The 24,336-nt window shown below is 37.5% G+C and overlaps 1 protein-coding gene and 1 long non-coding RNA gene across 2 annotated transcripts in view; one reads left to right on the forward strand and one right to left on the reverse strand.

The window, feature by feature from the left end:
• Positions 1–13,886, forward strand: part of LOC127031098 (uncharacterized) — a 30,621-nt gene extending 16,735 nt beyond the window's left edge. Inside the window, exons 2-4 of the long non-coding RNA XR_007768499.1 lie at positions 10,177–10,254; positions 12,163–12,234; positions 13,542–13,886. This is a non-coding gene — a long non-coding RNA (uncharacterized LOC127031098). The remainder of the gene's footprint in view (positions 1–10,176; positions 10,255–12,162; positions 12,235–13,541) is intronic.
• The window catches only part of SYCP2 (synaptonemal complex protein 2), a 63,757-nt gene extending 45,975 nt beyond the window's left edge, over positions 1–17,782 (reverse strand). The window contains 11 exon segments of the mRNA XM_050917767.1: positions 1,197–1,249; positions 1,327–1,469; positions 2,160–2,194; positions 3,418–3,506; positions 4,450–4,535; positions 8,051–8,075; positions 9,699–9,803; positions 10,924–11,052; positions 13,649–13,789; positions 16,351–16,396; positions 17,738–17,782. Coding sequence (XP_050773724.1) covers positions 1,197–1,249; positions 1,327–1,469; positions 2,160–2,194; positions 3,418–3,506; positions 4,450–4,535; positions 8,051–8,075; positions 9,699–9,803; positions 10,924–11,052; positions 13,649–13,789; positions 16,351–16,374 — 830 coding nt within the window. The 5' untranslated portion in view covers positions 16,375–16,396; positions 17,738–17,782.
• Positions 17,783–24,336: the final 6,554 nt, after the last annotated feature.

The raw sequence follows: 24,336 nt of genomic DNA on the forward strand, positions 1-24,336 counted from the left end.
AAACTGGGAGGGATTGCAACTGCTTTGGAGGACAGGTCATAATTCAAAATGATCTGGACAAATTGAAGAAATGGTCTGAGGTAAACTGGATGAAGTTTAATAAAGACAAATGCAAAGTGCTCCACTTAGAAAGGAACAAATCAGTTTCATACACACAGAATGGGAAGAGACTGTCTAGGAAGGAGTATGGCAGAAAGAGATCCAGGAGTTATAGTGGACCACAAGCTAAATATGAGTCAACAGTGTGATGCTGTTGCAAAAAGAGCAAACGTGATTCTGGGATGCATTAACAGGTGTGTTGTGAGCAAGACACGAGAAGTCATTCTTCTGCTCTAATCTGCGCTGGTTAGGCCTCAACTGGAGTACTGTGTCCAATTCTGGGCACCACATTTCAAGAAAGATGTGGAGAAATTGGAGAGGGTCCAGAGAAGAGCAACGAGAATATTAAAGGTCTTGAGAACATGACCTACGAAGGAAGGCTGAAAGAATTGGGTTTGTTTAGTTTGAAAAAGAGAAACCTGAGAGGGGACATATATGACCTATGATAGCAGTTTTCAGGTATCTAAAAGGGTGTCATCAGGAGGAGGGAGAAAACTTGTTCACCTTAGCCTCTAATGATATAACAAGAAGCAATGGGCTTAAACTGCAGCAGGGGAGATTTAGGTTAGACATTAGGAAAAAGCTCTTAATTGTCAGGGTGGTTAAACACTGGAATAAATTGCCTAGGGAGGTTGTGGAATCTCCATCTCTGGAGATATTTAAGAGTAGGTTAGATAAATGTCTATCAGGGATGGTCTAGACAGTATTTGGTCCTGCCGTGAGGGCAGGGGACTGGACTCAATGGCCTCTCGAGGTCCCTTCCAGTCCTAGAGTCTATGAATCTATGAATTTATCTTTTTATAAACACACATTTGGGAATTTTATAAACCCAGAATCTATTTATAAAAGATAACAATAATGAACATATACCAAACTCTTCAGCATTTCTCATTATATTTGCTATTTATTGATTCTAAAATGTTATAGTTGTGCATGGCACCTTGGCTGTTTTTGCAACAGAGCAGCATCATGTTCTTCTGCTAATATTATTGTAGCTCAGAATTCATTAAAATAGGATTTTTTTCCTGACATTTTCTTTCTGAATAGCCATTCAATTCCAACCCGAAAACATCTTTCCTTTAGCAATACTCATTTACCTTCTTTTGTCTCCAAGCATTCCGTTCACCTGGTTAAGAAATTTTCTGCAGTCCTATTAAGAAGCAGAGCACCTTTAAGTAATGTAACATTTTCTCTCTCTGAAAATAATTAGTGTTTTATATGACTTACTGTTTCAAACTCAGAGTCCTTAATTCCTTTAAATGCATTGGTCACAAACTCCATAGAAAACCACTGGCATGCCAGTTCTCCTCTTTGTTTTTCTGATGTCATTCTGCATAAAGCTTCAGTAATGGCTACTTGCAAGTCATAGTCTATAACATACATTTTACAGCAACAGTACTATTAAATCGAATGCCAAACTTAAAAGTTTATATGTAGGAAACAGATACTAATATTGTTGAATATAAGGTCTTATATAAAAAAAAGCTATTTCAACTTAAAAAGAAACTAAAAGTACATTTTAGATGTTCTTACATTGATATTAAATAAAATGCCACCATATAATGCAGTGATGTCCTACAAAAACGGCTATAAAGCTGCTAAAGAAGCTACTATTAAAAAATAAGTATTACAGGCTAGATCCCCAGGTGCACCAGAACAGCACTCAACACACATGGAAGGTGAAAGGATGATAGGTGGCTGTATACCAGCTTACTGTCTGCCAGACGTCTGCTCTAACCTGTGCTGGCAGATAATGGTCCTCAAAGGTCCACACTATTTCAATTCATTTTGGAACTTCTATGGTGGAGAAAGCCAGAAGGGACTGATAGAGCTGGTATATATATAAATGCCTAAAATACTCCAAATGCTTTAAAATTTCTAAATGTATATTAATACTGCATATGTGCCATTTTCAGCTGCCATTCTGAAAAATACATTTTTCAGATGACTGAATAATATATTCTTGTCTTTTTTTATTGCCAGGCTTTTTAATGGGTATATAACATCAAAGTAATTAAACAGTTTAATAATGAACCTCTTAAGTGAGGTTCTGTGCTTACCTCCAGCATCTAAAATTCTCTTTCCCATATCATTCCTGTGAAATAAACAATGTAGATGATTCAGTTTGACTCAAATAAAATGGCAATATAGAAGTACATAAGAAAAGCTTATCTTGGCATCAGAGAGAATAACCTTCAAAATATGAAGTGAAATCCTGGTCTCACTGAACTCATTGATTGTTTTGCTATTGATGTCAATGGGGCCAATATATCATCCATGAAACAGCAGTGTTTTTGGCTCCAGACAAATTAGTAATTTTAAAATGTAGGAATTTACAGGCCAAATGTTTAGTGAGCATCCTTAATTGCATGTGAAAGACCTTTAGATGCATTTGTTTTGTTCTGAGTCTTTGGGGGTGGTAGTGAAGAACCGTAGAAATGAACTCGCCATGCCTCCTGCTTCCCACTCCACATTTGGTGTTATTCCCTGTTCTGTTTAAGAACTTGGATTGTGTAGAAGATTTAGACTTGCAATCCAAACTTCTTCCTCTGCCACTCTGCTGTGGCTTTGCAAAAAAACTTTAGAGCCACAGAAAATCCCCAAACCCCATGTCCACCAGAGGAAACTGGAAAAAGTCCCACATGCTTTAGATGTTTTTAAAAACAGAAACCAGAAGCAAACCTGTAGCTGAGGGAAGAAATGAAGGGCCACTCACTTCAAATCCACCTAGGGCAAGTGTGCGAGGGAGAGGGGGTCAGCTGATCCTATATAGCAGTATCATCCCTCCCCAGGGAGAGGGTCTACTCATGTGAAAAAGGCGCTGGTAGCCTCCTTCTATCTTCCACATTCCACTCCTCTGAAATTACAATATTTTTTCACAGACTCCATGGATCTTTCTTCATGGATGACAGGTCCATGTTTCTGTTTCTGACGTGTTAGCCTGGAGATTTCTCTTTTGGCTATGCAGACCTTTCAAGACAGTTCCCTGGATGAACAATCTACCGCCAACCAGTGCATTTGTAAAGACTCCTCAGAAGTGAGTCCCAAGAACCAATTATTTTAGGACAATCAGGTGAGGTGGACTCAGCTGTGACTGAGAGAAGGGCAGATCTGAGCATCCAAGGAAGAATTACCTGCATGGACTAAAGTGCAGTCTCCATGTGCTATATAGTGACGAAGGCAATCATGGGTTGAATAGAGCTTATATTTGTACAGATAAATGGATCCAATAAAATAGTCAGGTGTAAAAAATTTTCTTCACAACTATGTAAACAATATATTCATATAAAAAAGTATATTAAAAGATTGATTAATTACATGACAAGGAACATTTCCTTCGTGGAAATAATTTTTTTTCTGGCTTCTCGAGGCATGGTATCAAGCATTGAATTAAGTTTTCTTACAGCCTAAGGAGGAGAAAAAATAATATGTTTACAAAGAAACACACTATTAAACTTTTTTTAAAAGTTTTAAAATTATTCTCTCATTACATTGTGGGCCTACAGTGATATAGGTTTACAACATATTCAGTAAAAAAGAACATGTTTAAATAACAAAGGTTGTGACACAAAGCAAAATAAAAAAGAGTGACAGGTGCCGATCTTAGTTACACTAGTGTACATCCAAAGTAACACAATTGGACTTCAATTAATTACATTAACATGGACACTGATATAAGCACTTAAAAGGCCAACATCCTGACTTGCTGATGTTAATCAGGGTGCCTGCAATTCATTGCTGGAGCAAAAATTATCTGCAATTTTTATGGATGCAACAAATGTGGGCAATTTGTATCCATAAAAAAGGCTGGGCTTTTGAAAATTTAGTCCTTAATGGAGAGTGTCTTTCTATAAAAGGTAATGATTTTATAATAGTTTCATACCCAAGGAATGAAATCCTGGCCCTGCTGAAATCAATGGGAAAACGCCAATTGATTTCAACGGGGGCACGATTTCACCCAAGATATTTTATTGACATGAAAGCATACTATGTTAAATACTGTATACTACAGATACAATTTATTAACCATTTTACATTAACAGACTTTAAAAAGAGATATTCCTGGCAATTGCAATATAGAATATTATTTTATATGCTTGTATATGATGCTTATCACCATAGTATTTGTATGACAAATAGCATATACTTTGTACTTTATTGCCTAAAATGGAATTTCTAGTCTAGGCAAGTAAACTTTTGTACATTCTTAGAGAGATGGAAGGATCATTAAATGTTTCTACAAATATTTTGTTCTTCCCCTTTTCACAACATCTGTCTAGCTAAATTACTAAGGAAATTCACAATCTTCTGTTAAATGCCTATTAAAAATGTTGATTAATTTTTTTTTACCTCTTGCTGAATATAAACATTGATTCTTACATCAGCAACAAGGGTACATATTCTCAGTATAAAGCTTTCTAATGTTTGTATTTTACCTAATCAATTAAGAAAAAAAAAAGTTAAAAACCAGTTTATCTATGAACTAAGAGGTTTTGCACACATTTCAACAGTATTCACAAGTCTAGCATTATTATATATCCAATGAAACAGTTCATATTAATAATTCCTTTCCAAAGTCACACAAGATTGCTGATATTTAGTGTATGGACATTTTAAATTCCATATATTGCAGTTAAAATGCAAAAAGAATGGCTGCTTACCTTATATATGAGATTCTTTGATGTCAGCTGTGTGGATTCAACTGTAGATATGCATGTGCCCCACAAACATGAGCTCAGAACCTTTTAAATAGTAGTGGGCCAGGCCTGCACTGTGCATTTCCTCAGAGTGCAGAGTGACCACAAACCAGAATATTTTAAATGCTGAATATAGTCCAGGGTGTTTGGAATAAGGGCCTTCACCATGTCAAGATTGTGTTGAGCTGTCCAGATTAAATATTGTAGAATATCAGAGTTGGAAGGGACCTCAAGAGATCATCTAGTCCAACCCCCTGCTCAAGGCAGGACCAATTCCCAGACAGATTTTTGTCCCAATCCCTAAATGGCCCCCTCAAGGATTGAATTCATAACCCTGGCTTTAGCAGACCAATGCTCAAACCACTGAGCTGTCCCTCCCCCCTTTTCCATTTACAGGAATGTGTTTTCCTTGTGGAAAGCATCTTACTTTGCAGTAGGATCTTTTGTGCTGGAATTGGCATAGGAGATGAAATAGACGTGGAGAAAATAACTAGCATTGTCTCAGCCAACATGGAGACATCAGGATTAGTACCATTACAGCCTGCCTGATCTTGTATGTCACTCAGGGAATCAAGGGGATTGGAAAGGTATACATGAGACCTTGAACAAAAGAACCTTCCTCATTCCATCAGATCAAGGGCTCATGCTTGCCCTAGAACAAAAGGCTGGGCATTCCACATTGTCATTGTTATCAAACCAGAATATTATTGAATTGCCTCACTGGTGAAATATTGGCTTGATGATGGAGCTCTTCAGATATCCTTTGCAGTTGGTCATGGATTGTCTATTTAGAAAGTCTCCTAGATTGTTGTTGACTCCTGGGAGGTGAAGAGTTCTTGGAGTTATTCCATGTTGTTGACATCATATCCATAATCTGATAACCTGTTGATACAGGGGTGATGAGCAGCACCTCTTTGCTTGCTTAGAGTACTCTGCAGATGTGTTGTCTGTGAGAATCTGCATTGTGGAATTCCACAGGATAGGATAGAATGCCATGCAAGAATGCCATGCCATCACTCTTCGCTTCCGAACACGTATGTGAAGAGCCATATCCTTTTGAAAACAAGTTCCTTGTATTTAGAGGTGGCAAAATGCACATCCCAACCTGTCTCCAATGTATCCATGATCAGTGTCTTTATAGGAGAAAGACCCCTTTCTGAAATTTCTGGGGGTCAGATAGGGGTCTTCAGTTCAGAGATGACAGACTGTGTGATGAAACAACAATCTGCATGTACATTTGATATCTCATAGGGCAATACTCCAACTTTAGCCAGGCTTGTAATAGATGATGGTAAAGCCTGGCAAGCAGCATCAAGTACAGGGTGATAGGTGACCTAAAGTCTGAGATAGTTCCATGCTGTCGCTGCTGGCTTCAATTTGATACTGAGGTGACTATCAACTAAAGAGACAAATCTGTCTTCAGAAACATATGACTTTGCCATTTTTGGAGCTGCATACAGCTCCTATGAATTCTATTGTCTGTGAGGGAATGAGAGATGATTTCTTATAGTTAGCTATGAGGCCCAGCTGAGTGAATGACTGAAGGACATAGTTCAAGGCTGCAGCACCTCCTAATGGGATCTGCCTTTGATCAGACAGGAAAAATTTAGAAAATCTGGGGGGGAGAGTTGGGGTTGTTCTGTTTTTTTATCTGAATCAGAAAAACAAAACAATAAAGAAGTATTATTTAGGGAAATTTAACTGTAAGTAGATAATTACTGATAGAAGAGAAATCTTCTAAAGGGTAGCAGGCACAAAGCCCTAGTTCCCTCTCGCGGCCATGGATGGTAAGAGGAAACAAAAACAGTTGCAGCCACTCTGCCCTTCATGATCTTGGATGGGGGAGCACGAGGATATGCATGGCACTGGTGTGGCCCAATGGACACTTGTTTGAAAGATGCTGATTTCCACATAGTGAGAGATCCTCATGGACACATACTTGAAAAAGAATGTGCTTAATAGTTGCTACAGCAATTTAACAAATGTCACACGTTTGGCAAAATACAATTCTGTATGCACATGGTTCAGTCATGACCACACAGAACTGCTTCAACATACTGTGGGAACACTTTCTGCTACCTTCACACTGGTATCTACAAGTGAGGAGCTTTAATTTCTCAAGGACTTAAAAGCTCATTTGTTTGACTCTTGTGTTTCTAGGTGGCTCCACAAATGCTTGTTTGTTTGGAGGTGTCAAGGTTTTTTCCCCTACTCTGAACTTTAGCGTCCAAAAAGTGGGGACCTGCATGATCACTTTTAAGCTTAATTACCAGCTTAAATTTGGTACGCTGCCACCAGCCAAAATATAGTGTTTGGCACTCTTCTGTTCCCCCAAAACCTTCCCCAGGGAACCCAAGGCCCAAACCCCTTGGGTCTTAAAACAAGGAGAAATTAACCTTTCCCCCCCACAAGACTTTCCCCTCCCTGGGTTGTCTTGGGAAGCTTCACACCGATCCAAACTCCTTGGATCTTAAACAAACAAGGAATTAACCCTACCCCCTTCCTTTTCCCCCCACCAATCCCTGGTGAGTTTAGACTCAATCCCTTGGATTCTAAAACAAGGAAAAATCAATCAGGTTCTTAAAAAGAAAGCTTTTAATTAAAGAAAGAAAAGGTAAAAATTATCTCTGTAAAATCAGAATGGAAATTTTTTTACAGGGTATTCAGATTCATATAGACTAGAGGGACCTCCGCCCTGCCCAGCCTTAGATTCAAAGTTACAGCAAACAGAGGTAAAAATCCTTCCAGCAAAAGGAAAAACATTCACAAGTTGAAAGAAAACAAACATAAGACTAATCCGCCTTGCCTGGCTATACTTACAATTTTGAAACATAAAAGACTGATTCAGAAAGATTTGGAGAAAACCTGGGTGTACGTCTGGTCCCTCTTAGCCCCAAGAGCGAACAACGAACAAAACAAACAGCACAAACAAAGACTTCCCTCCACCAAGATTTGAAAGTATCTTGTCCCCCCATTGGTCCTCTGGTCAGGTGTCAGCCAGGTTCACTGAGCTTCTTAACCCTTTACAGGTAAAAGAGACAGTAACCCTTAACCATCTGTTTAGGACAGGAGGTTTTCATACTAGATCAAATAACCAAGACCTTCCAGAATACACATGATTTCAAAGGTCATAGATTTTGACTAGATCAGATCCTTTGCCAGTAATATAAAGAAGCTATTTCATTAGTGATCAATCAAAAAGTGGATATGATTAGCAAACTAGTAGTAACTTAAATGCTGATTTTTGTACATACCTTCACTGTTGGTATCATGTACAAGCTATAATAAAATGAGAATATGAATACATTTTTAACATTTTACATATTAAGATGCAGAATAACTTACTTTGTGTCCATATACCTAAAAATATTTGGTCAATGTTCAGACTTTACAGTTCTCTCCCATAACTAAGACATGTATATTATTTTAATACTTCTGTCATAAGAACGACCATACTGGGTCAAACATCCGTCTAGTCAGTATCCTGTCTTCTGACAGTGGCCAATGCCAGGTGCTTCATAGGTAATGACCAGAACAGGTAATCATCAAGTGATCCATCCCGTCACCCATTCCCAGCTTCTGGCACACAGAGGTGAGGTACACCATTCCTGCACATCCTGGTTAATAGCCAGAGCCAGACCTATCCTCTATAAATTTATCTACTGGTAGTTCTTTTTTGAACCCAGTTATAGTCTTGGCCTTCACAATATCCTCTGGCAGGGTTCCACAGGTTGAATGTGCATTGTGTGAAGAAATACTTTCTTTTGTTTGTTTTATATCTGCTGCCTATTAATTTCATTTGGTGACCCCTAGTTCTTGTGTTATGAGGAATAAATAACAACATTTCCTTATTTATTTTCTCCACACCAGTCATGATTTTATAGACCTCTATCATATCCCCCCTTTGTCGTCTCTTTTCCAAGCTTAAAAGTCCCAGTCTTATTAATCTCTCCTCATATGGAAGCTGTCCCATACACCTAATCACTTTTGTTGCCCTTTTCTGAACCTTTCCTACTACTGATTTCTACCCATCAAAGTGATCACTTCTGTAACTACATGATCCTACCACATGATTTCTGAACCTTTTCCAATTCCAATATAGAATAAACATGTCAATAATTAAATCTCTAATGGTGTAAACATTTATGCTCACAATTTTATGAACATGAGTAGTGCCAATAACTACATAAAGTTATATGGAGTGATGTTGTAGCTGTGTCAGTCCTTGGAAATTAGAGAGACAAGATGCGTAAGGAAATATCTTTTACTGAACCAACTTCTGTTGCCGAAAGACAAGCTTTTAAACTACAAAGAGCTTTTCTTTAGATCTGGGAAAAGGTACTCAGTGTCACAGCTTGAATGTGCACTAATTACTTATGCTAAACTATCTGTTTGATTTTGTATTTAGTTGTGACATTCCGAGTACCTTTCCCTGACCCAAGGAAGAGCACTGTATAGCTCAAAAGCTTGTCTCTCTCACCAACGGAAGTTGATTCAATAAAAAAAATTACCTCATCTACCTTGTCTCTCTGCATAAATTTAAGCATGTATGTAAACTATTTGCATGATCAGGGCCTCAGAGGCTTAGTAGACATGCACTGCTACTACCTATTGGATAAAATAATAGGATAAAGTGGGAAATTTTGTGCACTAAGCACTTGCATGGTCAAGTCTTTTATTAGTAGGCAGTATTTCCTACTATTTAAGTCTGAATGCAAGTATAGTATTTTTTAACAAAATGAGCTGGTAATGTATTTTTGTAAAAAAAACACATCAGTGCAACATTAGCTGAAAAAGAAAATTAAATAGGAAAAGAATGTTTGAAAATAGCTTTTGCTGTTAAATCAGTTTTTACAAATACATGCTAATTATTTTATAAAATGGTTTATGAAATATTTTTACCATCAAAATATCGAAGAAATCTTCCACTAGACTTGTAAGTGCTTCATTTTTTTCATTTCCTCTAGATATCAGAATTTCTTTTGCCTTTTCAAACCAACTAACCATGTAAAGGGGAAAAACATTACTTTTATTATTAAACATGAAACAAAAAAGCAACATTTTGTAATATATATTTCCAGATTATTCTTTATTAAAGTGTCCAGATTTCTTGGAGTAGATTACAACCGCAGGCTCCCATTTTGCATATATACTTAAGAAAATGCAGCTGATTTCTACCGATCAAAGTGATCACTTCTGTAACTACATACCCTATTGCATGATTTGTACTCACAATAACTATGTGCCCAGTTTTGGGACTGCTATTGTTTACACAAAAAAGTGGGAGGGGGGTTCAAGGCTGGCTGAAACTTTGTCTATAAATGTGAATAGAGTCATGCCCTTATCACTGATTTTGTCATTTTTCTCTTTTTTTCTGAAGGTAACTGAGAAACAAGACAGCAGCAACACTTTCTGAGTCTACCACTGTTAATTCTATTCAGTGAAACAGATAGTGAATGTAAGTTGGAAGTGGTCTATATCAGTATGAATATACAGGTTTGAGTCATGGATTGTACAGGTTGATTTGGTAGTAATTAACTGAAATTGTATGTTAACCCCTTGAAGGTGCTAGATCTGAGGCTCCTATTGCTAGCTCTAATACAAAATTTATTAACACATTGCACCAGGAAATTCCAGTTTCTGGCACTAAAGCAATATTTTATGAAAACCTAAAACAGAACTTCTTTTCTCTTCTCTTCTCTCTTTTTCATAAATACAGAGGGTTCCTAATTTAGCCAGGAACAAAGCTCACATGAAATATTTATCACCATTGTTATTACAATAATTACTAGAATATCAAAATTCATTACACCTTACATTATTTATGAAGACTTCACTGTACTGTATCAACCTCTCTTTACAAGATATAATTTGTTGTATAATATTTAGAACTGATTAATCAGTTATTCTGGTCTTCAATTATTTCTGAATTAACAAAATTTCCGACAATCTTGAAAAAATGTTTACTTATTAAACTACCCATAGCATTATATATGCTTTATATATATTTGATCCTGCCATGAGGGCAGGGGACTAGACTTGATGACCTCTCAAGGTCCCTTCCAGTCCTAGAATCTATGAATCTATGAATTTATAGTGCAAGACATATGATTTTTGTTATACTTATCTTTTCAACAAGACCATATCTGATCATTGCTTGAAAACCGTCTCCACCTGGTATGATGATATTTTTACCATATTTATGAAGAGAATTTAGCAAAGTTGAAACATTCTTAACTTCCTGTTTGTCAAGTTCCTAAAATTGAAATACCAATAGAAGCTTCAGTGTACAGTATAAAGCAATCTGTACTTCATTTAACAAAATAAATGTTTTTGTGTTGTCAAAAATTATTACATATGCTTGGATAATATTTTCCCTTCAAGCAGTTGGAGAGAGAGAAAAAAAAAATTGCTGTTAAATGTTGGACCGGTGCCCCAATGATTCAGTTGTAATCTATACCCTTTTATTACTACTCTTTACCACTGGAGGTCACTAGAGATATTTAATTTTAGTGTCAGAGAAAGAAAAACCAAATAAAATCTGAGGCTTTTATTCAAAACTACATATTTTCAAACAGTATGTTGAGATTTATTCTTGAAAAATTAGAGGTAACTAATCTTAATTTATGCATATATGAAAAAGTTTATCTTCCTGGGGAGAGAATCACCTTACCTCAGGAACAAACGAACAATCTCAAGATGAACAAGTAAGCAAGTAAAACTTTCAAAAATAAAAATGCATTTGTTTAAAAAAGAAAAAAAAACCTGTCACAATAATTGTTAAGTTTCAGAGTAGCAGCCGTGTTAGTCTGTATCTGCAAAAAGAACAGAAGTACTTGTGGCACCTTAGAGACTAACAAATTTATTTCAGCATGAGCTTTCGTGAGCTACAGCTCACTTCCTCGGACGTATAGAATGGAACACACAGACAGGAGATATTTATACATACAGAAAACATGAAAAGGTGGAAGTATGCATACCAACAGGAAGAGTCTAATCAATTGAGATGAGCTATCATCAGCAGGAGAAAAAATTTTTTTGAAGTGATAATTAAGATGACCCATGGAAGGTGTGAGGAGAACTTAACATAGGGAAATAGATTCAATTAATGTAATGACCCAACCATTCCCAGTCTCTGTTTAAGCCTGAGTTAATTGTATCTAATTTGCATATTAATTCTAGTTCAGCATCTCACACCTCAAGACATTTAAAAAGAAAATTCTGTCTATCCTTTAAACAGTTAGATAGATTCCTGACATTCTTCTAAATACTCTGTAACTCAATTAGAAAAAGTAGGATTATAATATTTTATTATGTTTAAATTGGTATAATTAACATACATTAAAATGAAATGTGTTTTTTCCAGATTAGTATTTCTAACACAGGACTACTGAATAACTGTACATGGGGAGCATTGATATTAAAGACATACATACAAGTAAGCACTGCAATGCCATTGTAAACTCCTCTGAATGTAACACTAAAAGATATGACTGCTATGGAATTTATTTGGTGCTTTAGAATGGTTAAGTAAGAAGTATGTCACCATTATAGAGGAAAACTAATATAATGTAGTGTGATCCATCCAAATATCCAAAAGTATACTGTGGTCATAAAGGAAGATCTTTTTAAAGAAAAAAATGCTAGTAGCATGCACCAGACATATTTCGCTAGGTTGCTGGCTATATACGAGCAAAGCATTTGCAGCTAAAACCTCTGCTATATTCTTGTAGCAATACAGATCGTACAGACAATATAATTGCATTTTTCTTCTCAATGGGTCAGACAAACATAAAACTTTTGTATAAATTACCTGAAAGGTTAATTAGTAGCCTTAGAACCAGCAGACCTCTACTGTTGTAATTAATCAGAGTTAAATTGTGGCATTAAGCAAGCACATGTTGGGGACAATGTGGAATCATACTGCCCTTGAGGGAGGTCAGGTAAATTCAATACCTTCTGGAGCTCAGAGGACAGACACTGCATCATCCTTAAAGGTGAACCATGTGTCCCTTTCTGCACTACACTCTGCCCCAATGTCCTCTCATATATCTCTGTGGACTAGAGGCTGGAGTCAACAGAAGCACTAGCCCAGTAAGAGAGCAAGAGTTCTCATTGTGCCTGGCCTCTATATAGGGATTATGATGGAGGAGAAGCTCTCAACAACCTCTCTTTGCACATGCACACTGAGTTTTGGATGGAAAAGAAATGCAGGACTGAACCTTAAGTGGGCAGAGATCACTTAAATATAAGGGGCCAAATGTTTAAAAGAACTCACCAAACAACAGCTCCCATTTAGGCACCTAAACAACTGGGCAGATTATTCAAAAATATTTCACACCAAGCAGCTCCTGCTGAATAAGTTGAGTAACTATATTCTCAGTGGGAGCTTCTGGGTGCTGAGCTCTTTTGGAAGATGGTCCTACCTATGAAGGCAGAGGACTTTTGAAAATCTGACTCATAGTTCTTTGCTGAAAGGAAGTGAAAATGGAAGAGAATGATCTCTGTGGGAACTTTGCGTGCGCAAGGAGCACAGGAAGGTGCCCTTAGGTAAGTTGAGATGGTGGAAGAGTATTAAGAAAATTAGTACAGATAGAAAAGTGACAAGGCACCTAAGGTCAGTGTCATAAATTTGAACAGTAGATAATAGTAGATATTTAATAACAAATATTTCATTCTCTGAAGGAAATACTAATTTAAGAACACTATCAAACCCTGAGTTTTGATGTCTTTATTATTTTTCAGTTCTCCAGTGAATTGCTGATGTAATCCAGATCATCTCACATAATGCTTTTTGCAATATTCCACAAGCAGTAATAGCCTGGAACTTTTTGAAATAAAAAGCGAATTACCCGGCATATAAGTTTGTCAAATTTGTTGAAAAACTGTTTGCTGCACTTATGAGAGACATTGTCACATCCTTCTGTTTGCAGAAACTGTTCTAATAACTGGAAGTTATTTTTTCTTGTGGCATCATCTATGCATTTTTCCAACTGTCAAAGAAAACAAAAAAAACTATATTACTATATGCTGAGATTTTATATTACTTTAACAAGGTTTGATACAAAATTTTTTTAACACACTCCTCTTCAGGATGTTGGTGTCACTAGGCATAACTCTAGGTATCTCGGGAGGGTGGTAGACCACAAGTGTCAATGAAGCCCTCCTGTTGTAGGCCTCAATGAACCAATGTTCCTCCATGTTAAACACTTTGTGTAACCTAGTGTAACCTAATATGTTAAGAGCTGTAAAATGTAATGTCAGCAGTTAGTTTTCTGATTGTAACAGCCAGTTCCCTGCTGTAACACACTGGAGCTAAATTGAAGCAAGTTTCAAGGCCGCTTTTAGATACAGCATACATGTCTCTGTAGCAGAAAGGGGGAGAGGAAGGGGGAAGACAAAGGAGTGTGTGAGAAGAGAATGCTGCAGCCGGACAGAAGAGGGAGGGGAAATGGGGGATTGTTAGTCAGCAAGAAAAGTTCTCATGGGATATAAAGGAACAGACTGCTTGTTTTAGCTGTGCTTGATTTGAGGCATCAGCCTCCCTGCATCGCTTTGAGATCTCAAATAAACTTTGCTTCCTTCTCCACCTTGGTGTGTTTATTGGCGCTACGCACTCTGGGCAACGAACCACTGTTGCTTGCCTCGGGCACCCTCTGTGCCTGCAACAAGGATCCTTAGCTAATAATGTGCTTTTCAATATTAATATGATAATACTGAAAGTACGTGAAAAGTACATTATAGAACACTATCACTTTGCAAGATCAGATGTCTAAGTGAAGAGAAAAAGACAACAGTTGATAGACACTGGTCATTGTCATTTCTTATTAGCCTGACATCAACTAAAATCAAGCAAAAACTATTATTATTATTTTTTAAATAAGCAACAGCCTGCTTCTTGTCCAATTGAAGTCAATAGCAAACTTCCACGGATTTTGGTTGCAGCAAGGCTGGGGCCCACACTGTCCTACTTCCTTACAGTTATTCTTTGAAATTATAATCTAAAATTATAAGTGTTAAACACACTTAGCCTTAACTGTTAGTAACATTCATACAGTATAATGTTAGCACTTCAGCTTTTTGGACAGTGCTAAAAAGCTACCTCTCAGTGTTATGCCATAAAACTAATTATGCAATATCTTTAATATCAAATATAGGGCCCAGTCCTGCTAACAGCAGAACACATGAGCAATTTTACAGTTGTGAGTAATCTCATTGAGTTCCACCATACCACTGTTTAAAAGAAAAGCTGAACATGTAAAGAAAAAATCATTTTTCCTAGTATTCCAGAACTACATAGAATTCACTTCTCTAAAGTTACTCATGTATTTAAGCGTCTGCAGGATCAGGCATGTAGAATCAGCAGACTGTATAAATAAGACATTCTATCATTAACATTATTTACTTCATACCATCAAAATTCTGTTTACTGTACAGCTATATATGACAGGCCAAAACACGTGATGGTTCTGAATTTAAAACAGTAATTTCACAAAAAATTGTTTCAAGCTGAAAATAAAATTCCCAAAAAGTTTGCAAAATTAATACAACTTTTAAAAACATTGCATACAACGTTGTTGTAACCGTGTTGGTCCCAGAACATTAGAGAGACAAGGAGAGTGAGGTAATATCTTTTATTGGACCAACTTCTATTAGTGAGAGACAAGGTGGGTGCTTTGAGCTACACAGAGCTCTTCCTCAGGAAACCCTGTCTCTCAGCCACCTCATTTTTTTAAAAAATACATTGATGTTACAGCAGTTATTCATTTCAAAAAGTGTATACCTGTCCCTTTAAAAAAAATAAGGTTTAGAATAAATATATCTTATTTCTGTGGTATTTTCTTAATTTTCTAATTTACCTAATAATTAGAGCCCTGCAAATCCCTGGATATCTGCTTTAGATCTGCAGATACCCGCATCCAATTTTTGCAGATCATGGAAGGATGTGGCTCCAAATTTTATATCTAAAGCCCTGCAAATCTGCAGATATACACTTTACATTTGAGGACCATTTTTTCATGGACCAGATGTGCATACAAATTTTGTATCCATGCAGGGCTATACTAATACAGATTGGTATTCTTTGTCCCATTCCTAGGGTCACTCAGAGATTGGGTAGTCTGTCTAGCATTTCATAGCTTTTTTATTATGATGAAAAGCTGTCATTTGAAAAGGAACAAGAACAATATATAGTGATGCAAGCTTTCTTCAACATCTCAGATGTCTATGAATGATTTTCTTACATTCTTCAATTTTCCAAATTGTTTTTTTCTAATTTGTCACATTGTAAAATCCTTGGGGAAAGGAACTAGAGTTCTTGACCTAGTATTCCTATATTTTTCTACATCAATAAGCACACAATGGTGCTCAATTGTTAAATAATAAACCTATATCAAAATATTTTTAAAAAATCTGTAGAATTTGGGAGTTAATGAGAGTTATATACTTAAATCTTTACTTACAACTAGGGACTAGAAAAGATAGTAAATTAATTAATTTAAACCAACTAACTAAAATACGGTAAACACAGTTTTCCTACCTTACAAATACATACCTGCACCTCACGTCTAGCTGGCATTTTGGCAACTTCACATAATCAGCTGTACAACAAAGGAATAAAATGTCATAGAAAAAATACAAATGACTAAAATGGGTTTTCCAGTACAGTTTAGAATTGATTTTAGTCAGTAAGAAAGTACATTAGAATTTCTAAAAATTTGAGTGGGGCACTATAAGTATTATGTTCTGTTCAAAGAGACCAACCATGCACCCAATGAAGTCACTAGTAAAACTCCTTCTGATGTCAATGGGCATAAGATCAAGCCCTAAGACTTCACCTAAAGCCTACATTATTTTTTAGTATTCAAGCAATTCTTTGCTTTAGCTTAATGAATTTTCAACTAGTTTCAAATTCCATTTTACTTTTAGAAACCTTACATTCAATAAGAGGTCTTTATTAGCATGCGATAATTCTGTGATTGTGAAAAAGAGACAATCTATTTGACAACAGGTATTTGACAACCAAAGATCCACCCCCCCCCTCGCAGGTGGCAGAGGGTCAGTAGTCCAGATATCAGCAGCTATGAGGAAACTATATATATATATATATATATATATATATATATATATATAAAAACACAGGTGGGAGGCAGGTTTGTAGGTGAGAAGATCAAAACAACTGATCCAGAGGAGACACGAAGCACAATATTCCACAACAATGTGCTAGACTCCAAGTAACATTTTGGCAACTTAAGCCCTTCCTCTCTTTTTGTTCACTGAAACAGCAGACAGCACGAACGCAATGTTCTCTGTATTGCCCTACTAATATGGCTCAAACATGCCCTCTCCAAGGTGTCAAATGGCTTCTGAAGATGGGTTCTGCAACCCCTGCTGTATGGTTTTGAAGCAATGGCACACCATAGTATTGAAATTATCCTGCTCCTTCAATCCTTCAACTCCCTGCTGAGATTGTCAAAAATGGTGACAATTAAAGGGCCACAACACAACAAGGGCCATAGAAAGCAGCTTCTATGTTACCACGGCGGTGAGCCTGAGGATCCAGATGTGCTAGAGGATGGGGCGGGAGAGTTCAAGCCCTCATGGATTCATGAGAGATATCTGACCCCTGCTGAGGCCTATGGACTCTAAAAGGCATTGCCCACCCCCGCATACCTGCGGAAAAGGCCCCCTGCCTCTAGTCATTGAGTGGCTACGTATACTCCCTGGGACCCCCTCCAGACCCAGCCAGCGAGGAGAGGGACTTTGCCCCCCACCCCATTCACTGAGGTGAGAAATCCGATTCCTAGCCCCGTGGCCCACTCCTTACGCGACCTTTCCCCCAGACGCTTAGTGACTGACAACGTGCCCGTCCCCAGCGTCGGGGAAGCCCCGAAGGGACGGACGGTGGCCGCAGCCCCCTACTCGTCCTCTTACGGACTCACGCAACTGCTTCACCAACACCTCGCCGCCACCAGAGCAAAAAGGGCGCCAGATCCTCTCAGCCAATCAGCTTCTCCTGCTAAGGACAAGGGCTCCTAGCCAATCGCCGCCCGCGAGCGCAGCGCGGCGTCTTGACAGCCAATCACCTTCTGAGCGCTGTGTTTGCGTTATCGCGCTGCTCCCTGTCCTCCGGTGTGCTGCGACTCCGCCTTTTAGCCAATCAGCTGCTGTCGAGGGGGCGGGTTTTGCTTCTTGACCGATGGGGTGGAAACCCCCTCAAACCCCTCCCGTTCTAGTACCCCCAGCCTGTTCCTGCACGGGCTTCCCCCGAGACTCAAGCGCTGCCCTCGTAGCAGCCGGTCTGTGAACCCCGTACTCGGCATGCCCTAAGCCCCCAGAAGCTGGGAGCAGCCTCTTGATCCTTCCCTCTGAAGTATCTGTCACCCCCTCGCCCAGAGACAGGATGCTGGGCTAGACGAGTGATTGGTCTGACCCAGTTTGGCCACTATGTTCTTAAGCCTCCCCGCCTCACAAGCCCCCCCCCCCACATTACATCTCTCTTTGTGTCTCCTCCTCCCCTTTGTGCCCCCATGAAACTCCTTCTCGTGTGATGCCCCCACCATGAACCCCCTTTCCCTCTGTACCCCATGAACCTCAGATACCATCCCCCCATCACAACACCCTTTCCTTGTGTGACCCCACTATGACTCCTCCTCCATCACCTCCACGCCAATTGTTTCTCTTCCTCATCTCTGAATCTAAAGGGATTAATATTTGATTTGCAGATGTCACTCCCCAAACTGCCAAAAATTGTGCACTGAGCCTGTTCCCATCCTAAAGACACTAGCAGGCACCTGTATGTAAGAATACGTCTTCCCTCCCAGCATCTTGACACTGTCTGCCATTACAGTGGACCCTTTACCTTACTGAAATATGTTTCTGCCTGGTGTGAGTGAAAGGTCAGATTAAGGTGGTGTTCTGTGTAGCATGGATTATGTGTGAGAATAAGTAGCATTTGTAGGCTATTTCAGCAGTACTCAAACTGGCTTGTAAGAAGCTGACTGGTCTCATGGTGCTGACTCATTTCCCTTGTTTTCCAGGTGTTAATTATCAATAAAGACGGCTAAAATATATTAAATATTTTCCTAGTGTTTTCTGTATAAACAGCTGCTGTAATTGCTTTAACAATGTTATGTGATTGTAAATGGGAAGAGAGGTGATCTACATGATTGCAAAGGAGAGGGGAAGTGCGCCATGGGATGATTTTATTAATGTTGCAGGTCATAAAGCAATAAGACATACAAGACATTTAAAAATAAAGTGACTACACACTTTTAGGCCTGTAGATTATATAAAAAATTGAAGGATAATGATAAGATAAAAAAAAGTGAAAAAAGTCTGACTATTTGACTGTATAACAGAAAAGCCTTTGCGAAACAGATCCTTATGCAAGTCCCCAAAATAAAATTGAGTTCTGAGTATTATAATACTGTGAAAAAAAGGATTTGTAGATTTTGTTCTTCCTACTCTAGTACTTCATGATCTTAAATATTCTAATGAGGAGTCAGCTCTACTGATGTGGGAAGACCTTATGAAGAGTCAAAGATGTTTATGCCAAAAAGCTCCAGTATCAGGTGTCATATTGGATTACCTTAACAGAAATAGTTGTGAGTCTGAGATCATAGACAGAAGAGCTAATCAGGGAAGAAGCTGGTTCTAACATTAGACTTGTGTTGACAAGTTTAACCTTGCCCTTTTTTGTCTTTGTTTTTAACAAGTGAATCTCGAAAGTATGTATAGTACAGGGGTCAGCAACCTTTCAGAAGTGGTGTGCCAAGTCTTCATTTATTCACTCTAATTTAAGGATTCGTGTGCCAGTCATACATTTAAAGTTTTTAGAAGGTCTCTTTCTATAAGTCTATAATATATAACTAAACTATTGTTATATGTAAAGTAAATAAACATTTTAAAAACCTTAAGAAACTTCATTTAAAATTAAATTAAAATGCAGAGCCCCCCGGACCAGTGGCCAGGACCTGGACAGCGTGAATGCCACTGAAAATCAGTTCGCGTGCCATAGGTTGCCTACCCCTGGTATAGTAAGATAAGAGACCTTAGACACTGATTATGCTCTAAAATAAGTATAGCTATAACGGACTCTTTATAACTTATTACTAGAAGCTAACAATTTTATTTCTCTTGTAAAGAAAAAAAGGCAAATAAAAACAACAGGAGTTGGTAATATAAACATAAAAGAACAACAGAAATATGTTTAAAACTATAAAACTACCACTGAAATAAAGCAGAAGGATAGATTTTCACTTTATTGAAACATGAAGTCAGCAACTTAGAAAAACAGCTTATCTTAATAGTCTTGATACCATTCACAGGAGCTATAAAATAATGAGGCAACATAAATAGCAGGGATCACTTTTCCAGTAAAAATATAGCACTCATGGCTGCAAAGAGATTACAATCAATTAGTGTGTACATTGATCAGCAGTAGATAGCTTCTCTCTGCTTAGAGAGATACTGTCATTTTATCAGTAAAGCTGTGCTATTATTTTATCACTCCTTAACCCTATGATGACCTAAGCAACAAAATTAATTAAACTTGTGACTGATTTTACCATTGCTTATTATTTCTGCAAAGTATTAGAATACATGTGAAAAGTGCTGTATGAAATCTATGGGCACAAATCTATTGTCTAGAATCACTTCATGGACTTTAATAGCATTACTTTAGATTCACACTAGTGTAACAGTGCAGAAATTGGCCATATGTATAAGAACTATGGGTGATATATGTCTGTGCAACCACCACATCCACTCCCACCTCATTTCAGCCAACAGATTTGCAGTATACACATAATTTAAAGGAGACAAGAAGAGGGATAGGGGTAAAGTCCATTCTGGTTTCACCTGAGTACTAAATAATGAACTGTTCATAGGGCAGTAGCATAAGAAAAGGGGAAGAGGAGAGTCATACAGACAGCATTATGACATTATGTTTTTCTAAAAGCACTCTAATTTACATCCTCCCACCTTCAGTGAAAATTTGTATATTATAATTGCAAAGTGAAACTGACATTCTTAAGCAAACTGGAGTAATGTAAATACTATCATTTATTTAGTCTGTCATTTGCAATGTTTTCTTCTCCAAATAAATTTGACAATGCAATGTCAGAGTTATTAATGCTGATTAAAATGTATATTGATGATATAAATCACAATTAATTACAGGTTGTTCTTTTGCATTACAAGAAGCCCTGCAATTGATGGCTCAAATATTTAATTGTATATACGTACACATCTGACATATCTGAAATAGGTGTTTGCTCAGTGTTGAGGGAAAGACATTTCAGATAGAGGATAAATCTAAATTTGCATTTTGTAATTATTACAGTTTTAAAGGAATCACTGTGCATACTAAGAGTATCTTAACATACCCTAGGTGGACAGATATTGAAGAGCCATGTGACAGAAAACAATATGCTATGAGAAATATTGCAACAATATAGATTGAGAAAAGTACAGAGGGAAGATTAGAAGGAAAGAGGAGACACAGGTGGGGGCAAAACTGCAAGAAGTTAGAACGTAATCCAGTAAAAACAAGGGAGACAATGAAGAGAATAAAGTTGGATGTTCATGGTTGGGGGGAAAGCTGCATGTAATATATTTTCAGTATAACCAGGGTAAAGTTTTTAAGAGTCTCAGGCAAATTTGAACCCTCACCTGACCTTAAAAGATAAAAAAGCCAGTAGGCTAATCCTCCCAAAATATTTTTTTAAATATAGTATAACTTCATAAAACTGATGCAAAGCATATGAAATTTACATGGGCCAAATTCTGTTCTCATTAATGTCTGTTGCAAAACTCTCACTGGCTTCAGTGGGACAGGGATTTGGCTCACTACATCTTGTTTCTATTCTTTTGCTGTTCTGCTTTATCACAATGGGGTAGTTCTGTTTATTAGTGTAGAAACAAGATTCCTCCATCTGTATAAATTCTTATTCACAAACACTACATCAAATAATATTTAAGACATGGAATATAAACTAATATATGGAAATTGTTAATGGCAGAATATCCTCTGATAGCTAGGCACAAAGAGTACATCAAGAGATAAATATTACACAAAAAATAATTGACATGCCTCCTCTGTTGTGTATAGGCTTATGAGGATATTATTGTGCAATTCTCCCATAATATAGCGCAATTCTTCCTTAACGGAAATTAATGTAATCAGTATGTGTAATACAAACAGAACTTGACTAGATGTCTAGTATGATAAAGCAGTTTAAGAAACAATAGTGCCATTTTGAAATAAAAAAGATGTAGGCATATCCCAGATATTCCCAGCAGCTATTTATCTTTTTTCTCATTGGCACGAATTGCCAACATAAACAGGCTGTACAAGTGATGAAGAAGGGTGAGGTCTTGTCTACTTCCATAGACATTAAGACTAGTCCTACAGATGCTCTGTGTATGGAATTCCCAATTGTTTTTTTATGAGAAAGGGCTGACCTGTCTCAGGCACCCAGCTCCAAGAGGGGTTCCTGGCTGTGAATCCCAAGTGGAAATAGGTGCTTCTCTCCAGCCTACTTAGGGCCCTAGCTTCCTTTGAGAGGTGGGGCTTAGACAGCAACCCTCTCCTACTGGCTAGTTTAGGCAGCTCCTCACTCAGCTTGCCAGCTTCTCTGAATCCCCTGGTTAGGAGTCTAACTCCCCTCATGCACTGAAAAGAGAACCTGGAAATCTAACTCAGAGCTGAAGGTTCAGCAGGATGCCTAAAATGAGGCATTGCTATGTCGAGCCTAAGTTCCCTTTGTGGAACTTGCCCACTGTGTCTGAAATTTCCATCTTTATTCAAATTGGTTCTATCAACCAACATCATCTTATTTATTTTCTAAGTAACCTGAGTCTCTCACTCTTTTAACAACAACATAGTGCTAAACTGCATATTGAGCTTTCCAAACACTGTGTATTTGCATACAACAAAAGTATCACTGACCAACAACAACATAAAACAGTGAAAAGAGAATGCTTTATAGCCACAATTTTTATAGTAAAATTATAAATTTCAAATTATTTATTTTAAATGGATAGAGCATTTTACATAATATGTGCTATACACAAAACATTATTACATATACCAAAGCAAAAGTATTTTTGTTGTAGTGCAGTGGTAAATTCGTGATCAATTTTATTCTGTACAGTATTATGAGACATTTTACTGATCATGACAACGCCCTTATTCTCTTCTCATTGACACATATTCCACACGTTTAATTTTAAAAAAATGAATTTGAAACATCCTTGCAAGATGTAAACTAATAGACATTCAGTTACTATGTGAACATTTTAAATATACAGTAATTTGATTTTTTTGTAAAGTGCATTATGTGGCAATCTGTTTGTGAAGAATTCACTCTTACAAAATTTGTACTATGAGATGGGAAAAACTGAATTTGAAGATACCACATGTAGACAAGTTTAATTGCCCTGTGAATTTACAAAAGTGGTCACAAGTTTGCCTTCACAATGCAACAGGAGGTGCTATGTACCCATCACATACAGATATTGGGCTGGATAGATCAAAACCAGCTGATTATCAGAATATGTGTAAGGAAAAATGATATAAGCAGGAGTATGTCATATGTCATACGTAGTGATAGGAACCATTAGTAGTGTGTGAATATTTATCCACTCAGAAGCACTTCAAAGAAAAGCCATTTCATATATCAAAGTAAAGCAAGACTGCTCTCAGTTTTACTTCATGCTGGGCCAACTCAACCCACATAGTCAGCAATGTTATACAGATAATTTAATAAGAGTTACTTTTAGCTTTTATTTATCCAGCAGAGCAAGCTAGGCAAATAGGCAAAATTCGACTTGCATATTAGTGGGCAAATACTGAGGTTTTGCATGTGTAAATTCCTTCAATGCTGAGGAAGGGAGGAGACATAAAACTACCGTATGTTGAAAGTCTATACAACTGAGTCACTCAGTTCTACCCTCTTCTCCAGACATTGCAATATATATGACATAACCTTTAAACTGAGAGCCTCAACTTTGCATAATCTGGCAGCATTATTACTGTGCACTGCCTGCACTCACACTTAAGGTTTTTTTTAAACATTTGCCAACACTTAGAATTTCTACCAGTGGAAGCCAGCAGTGTATTTCTACCATAAACCAATGGAAAACATTCGGGTTTAGTAGCATCCATGATAAACTGGTGTTTAGTTCAATATTCAAAAAAGAAAGATTTCTAGTGATTCACCCAGAGGCAATTCAGTGCTTCTTACAAATGGAAGAAAAGCATTTATGATCAGAAAAAATGACTATGTAAAAGTGGCACTTTCTTGCTCAATATAAGTGCTTCCTGCGTGTATTCCATTTCATCTGCTTTTCTGACAAAAAATAAAGGCCCAGTTGAACAGTTCTTACACGAGTAGTCCCAATTACTTTAATGAGATACTCAAGTGAGAAAGTGTTTTGCATCGTAAGGGGTACGCATTTGGATGGAAAGGGAGCAGATGTAATCTGGAGCCACTGAGAAACAATCTGTTTTAGGATTAGATTGTGCTCAGCCTTA

This window comes from Gopherus flavomarginatus, chromosome 11, assembly GCF_025201925.1.
Source record: "Gopherus flavomarginatus isolate rGopFla2 chromosome 11, rGopFla2.mat.asm, whole genome shotgun sequence".
NCBI lineage: Eukaryota > Metazoa > Chordata > Testudines > Testudinidae > Gopherus > Gopherus flavomarginatus.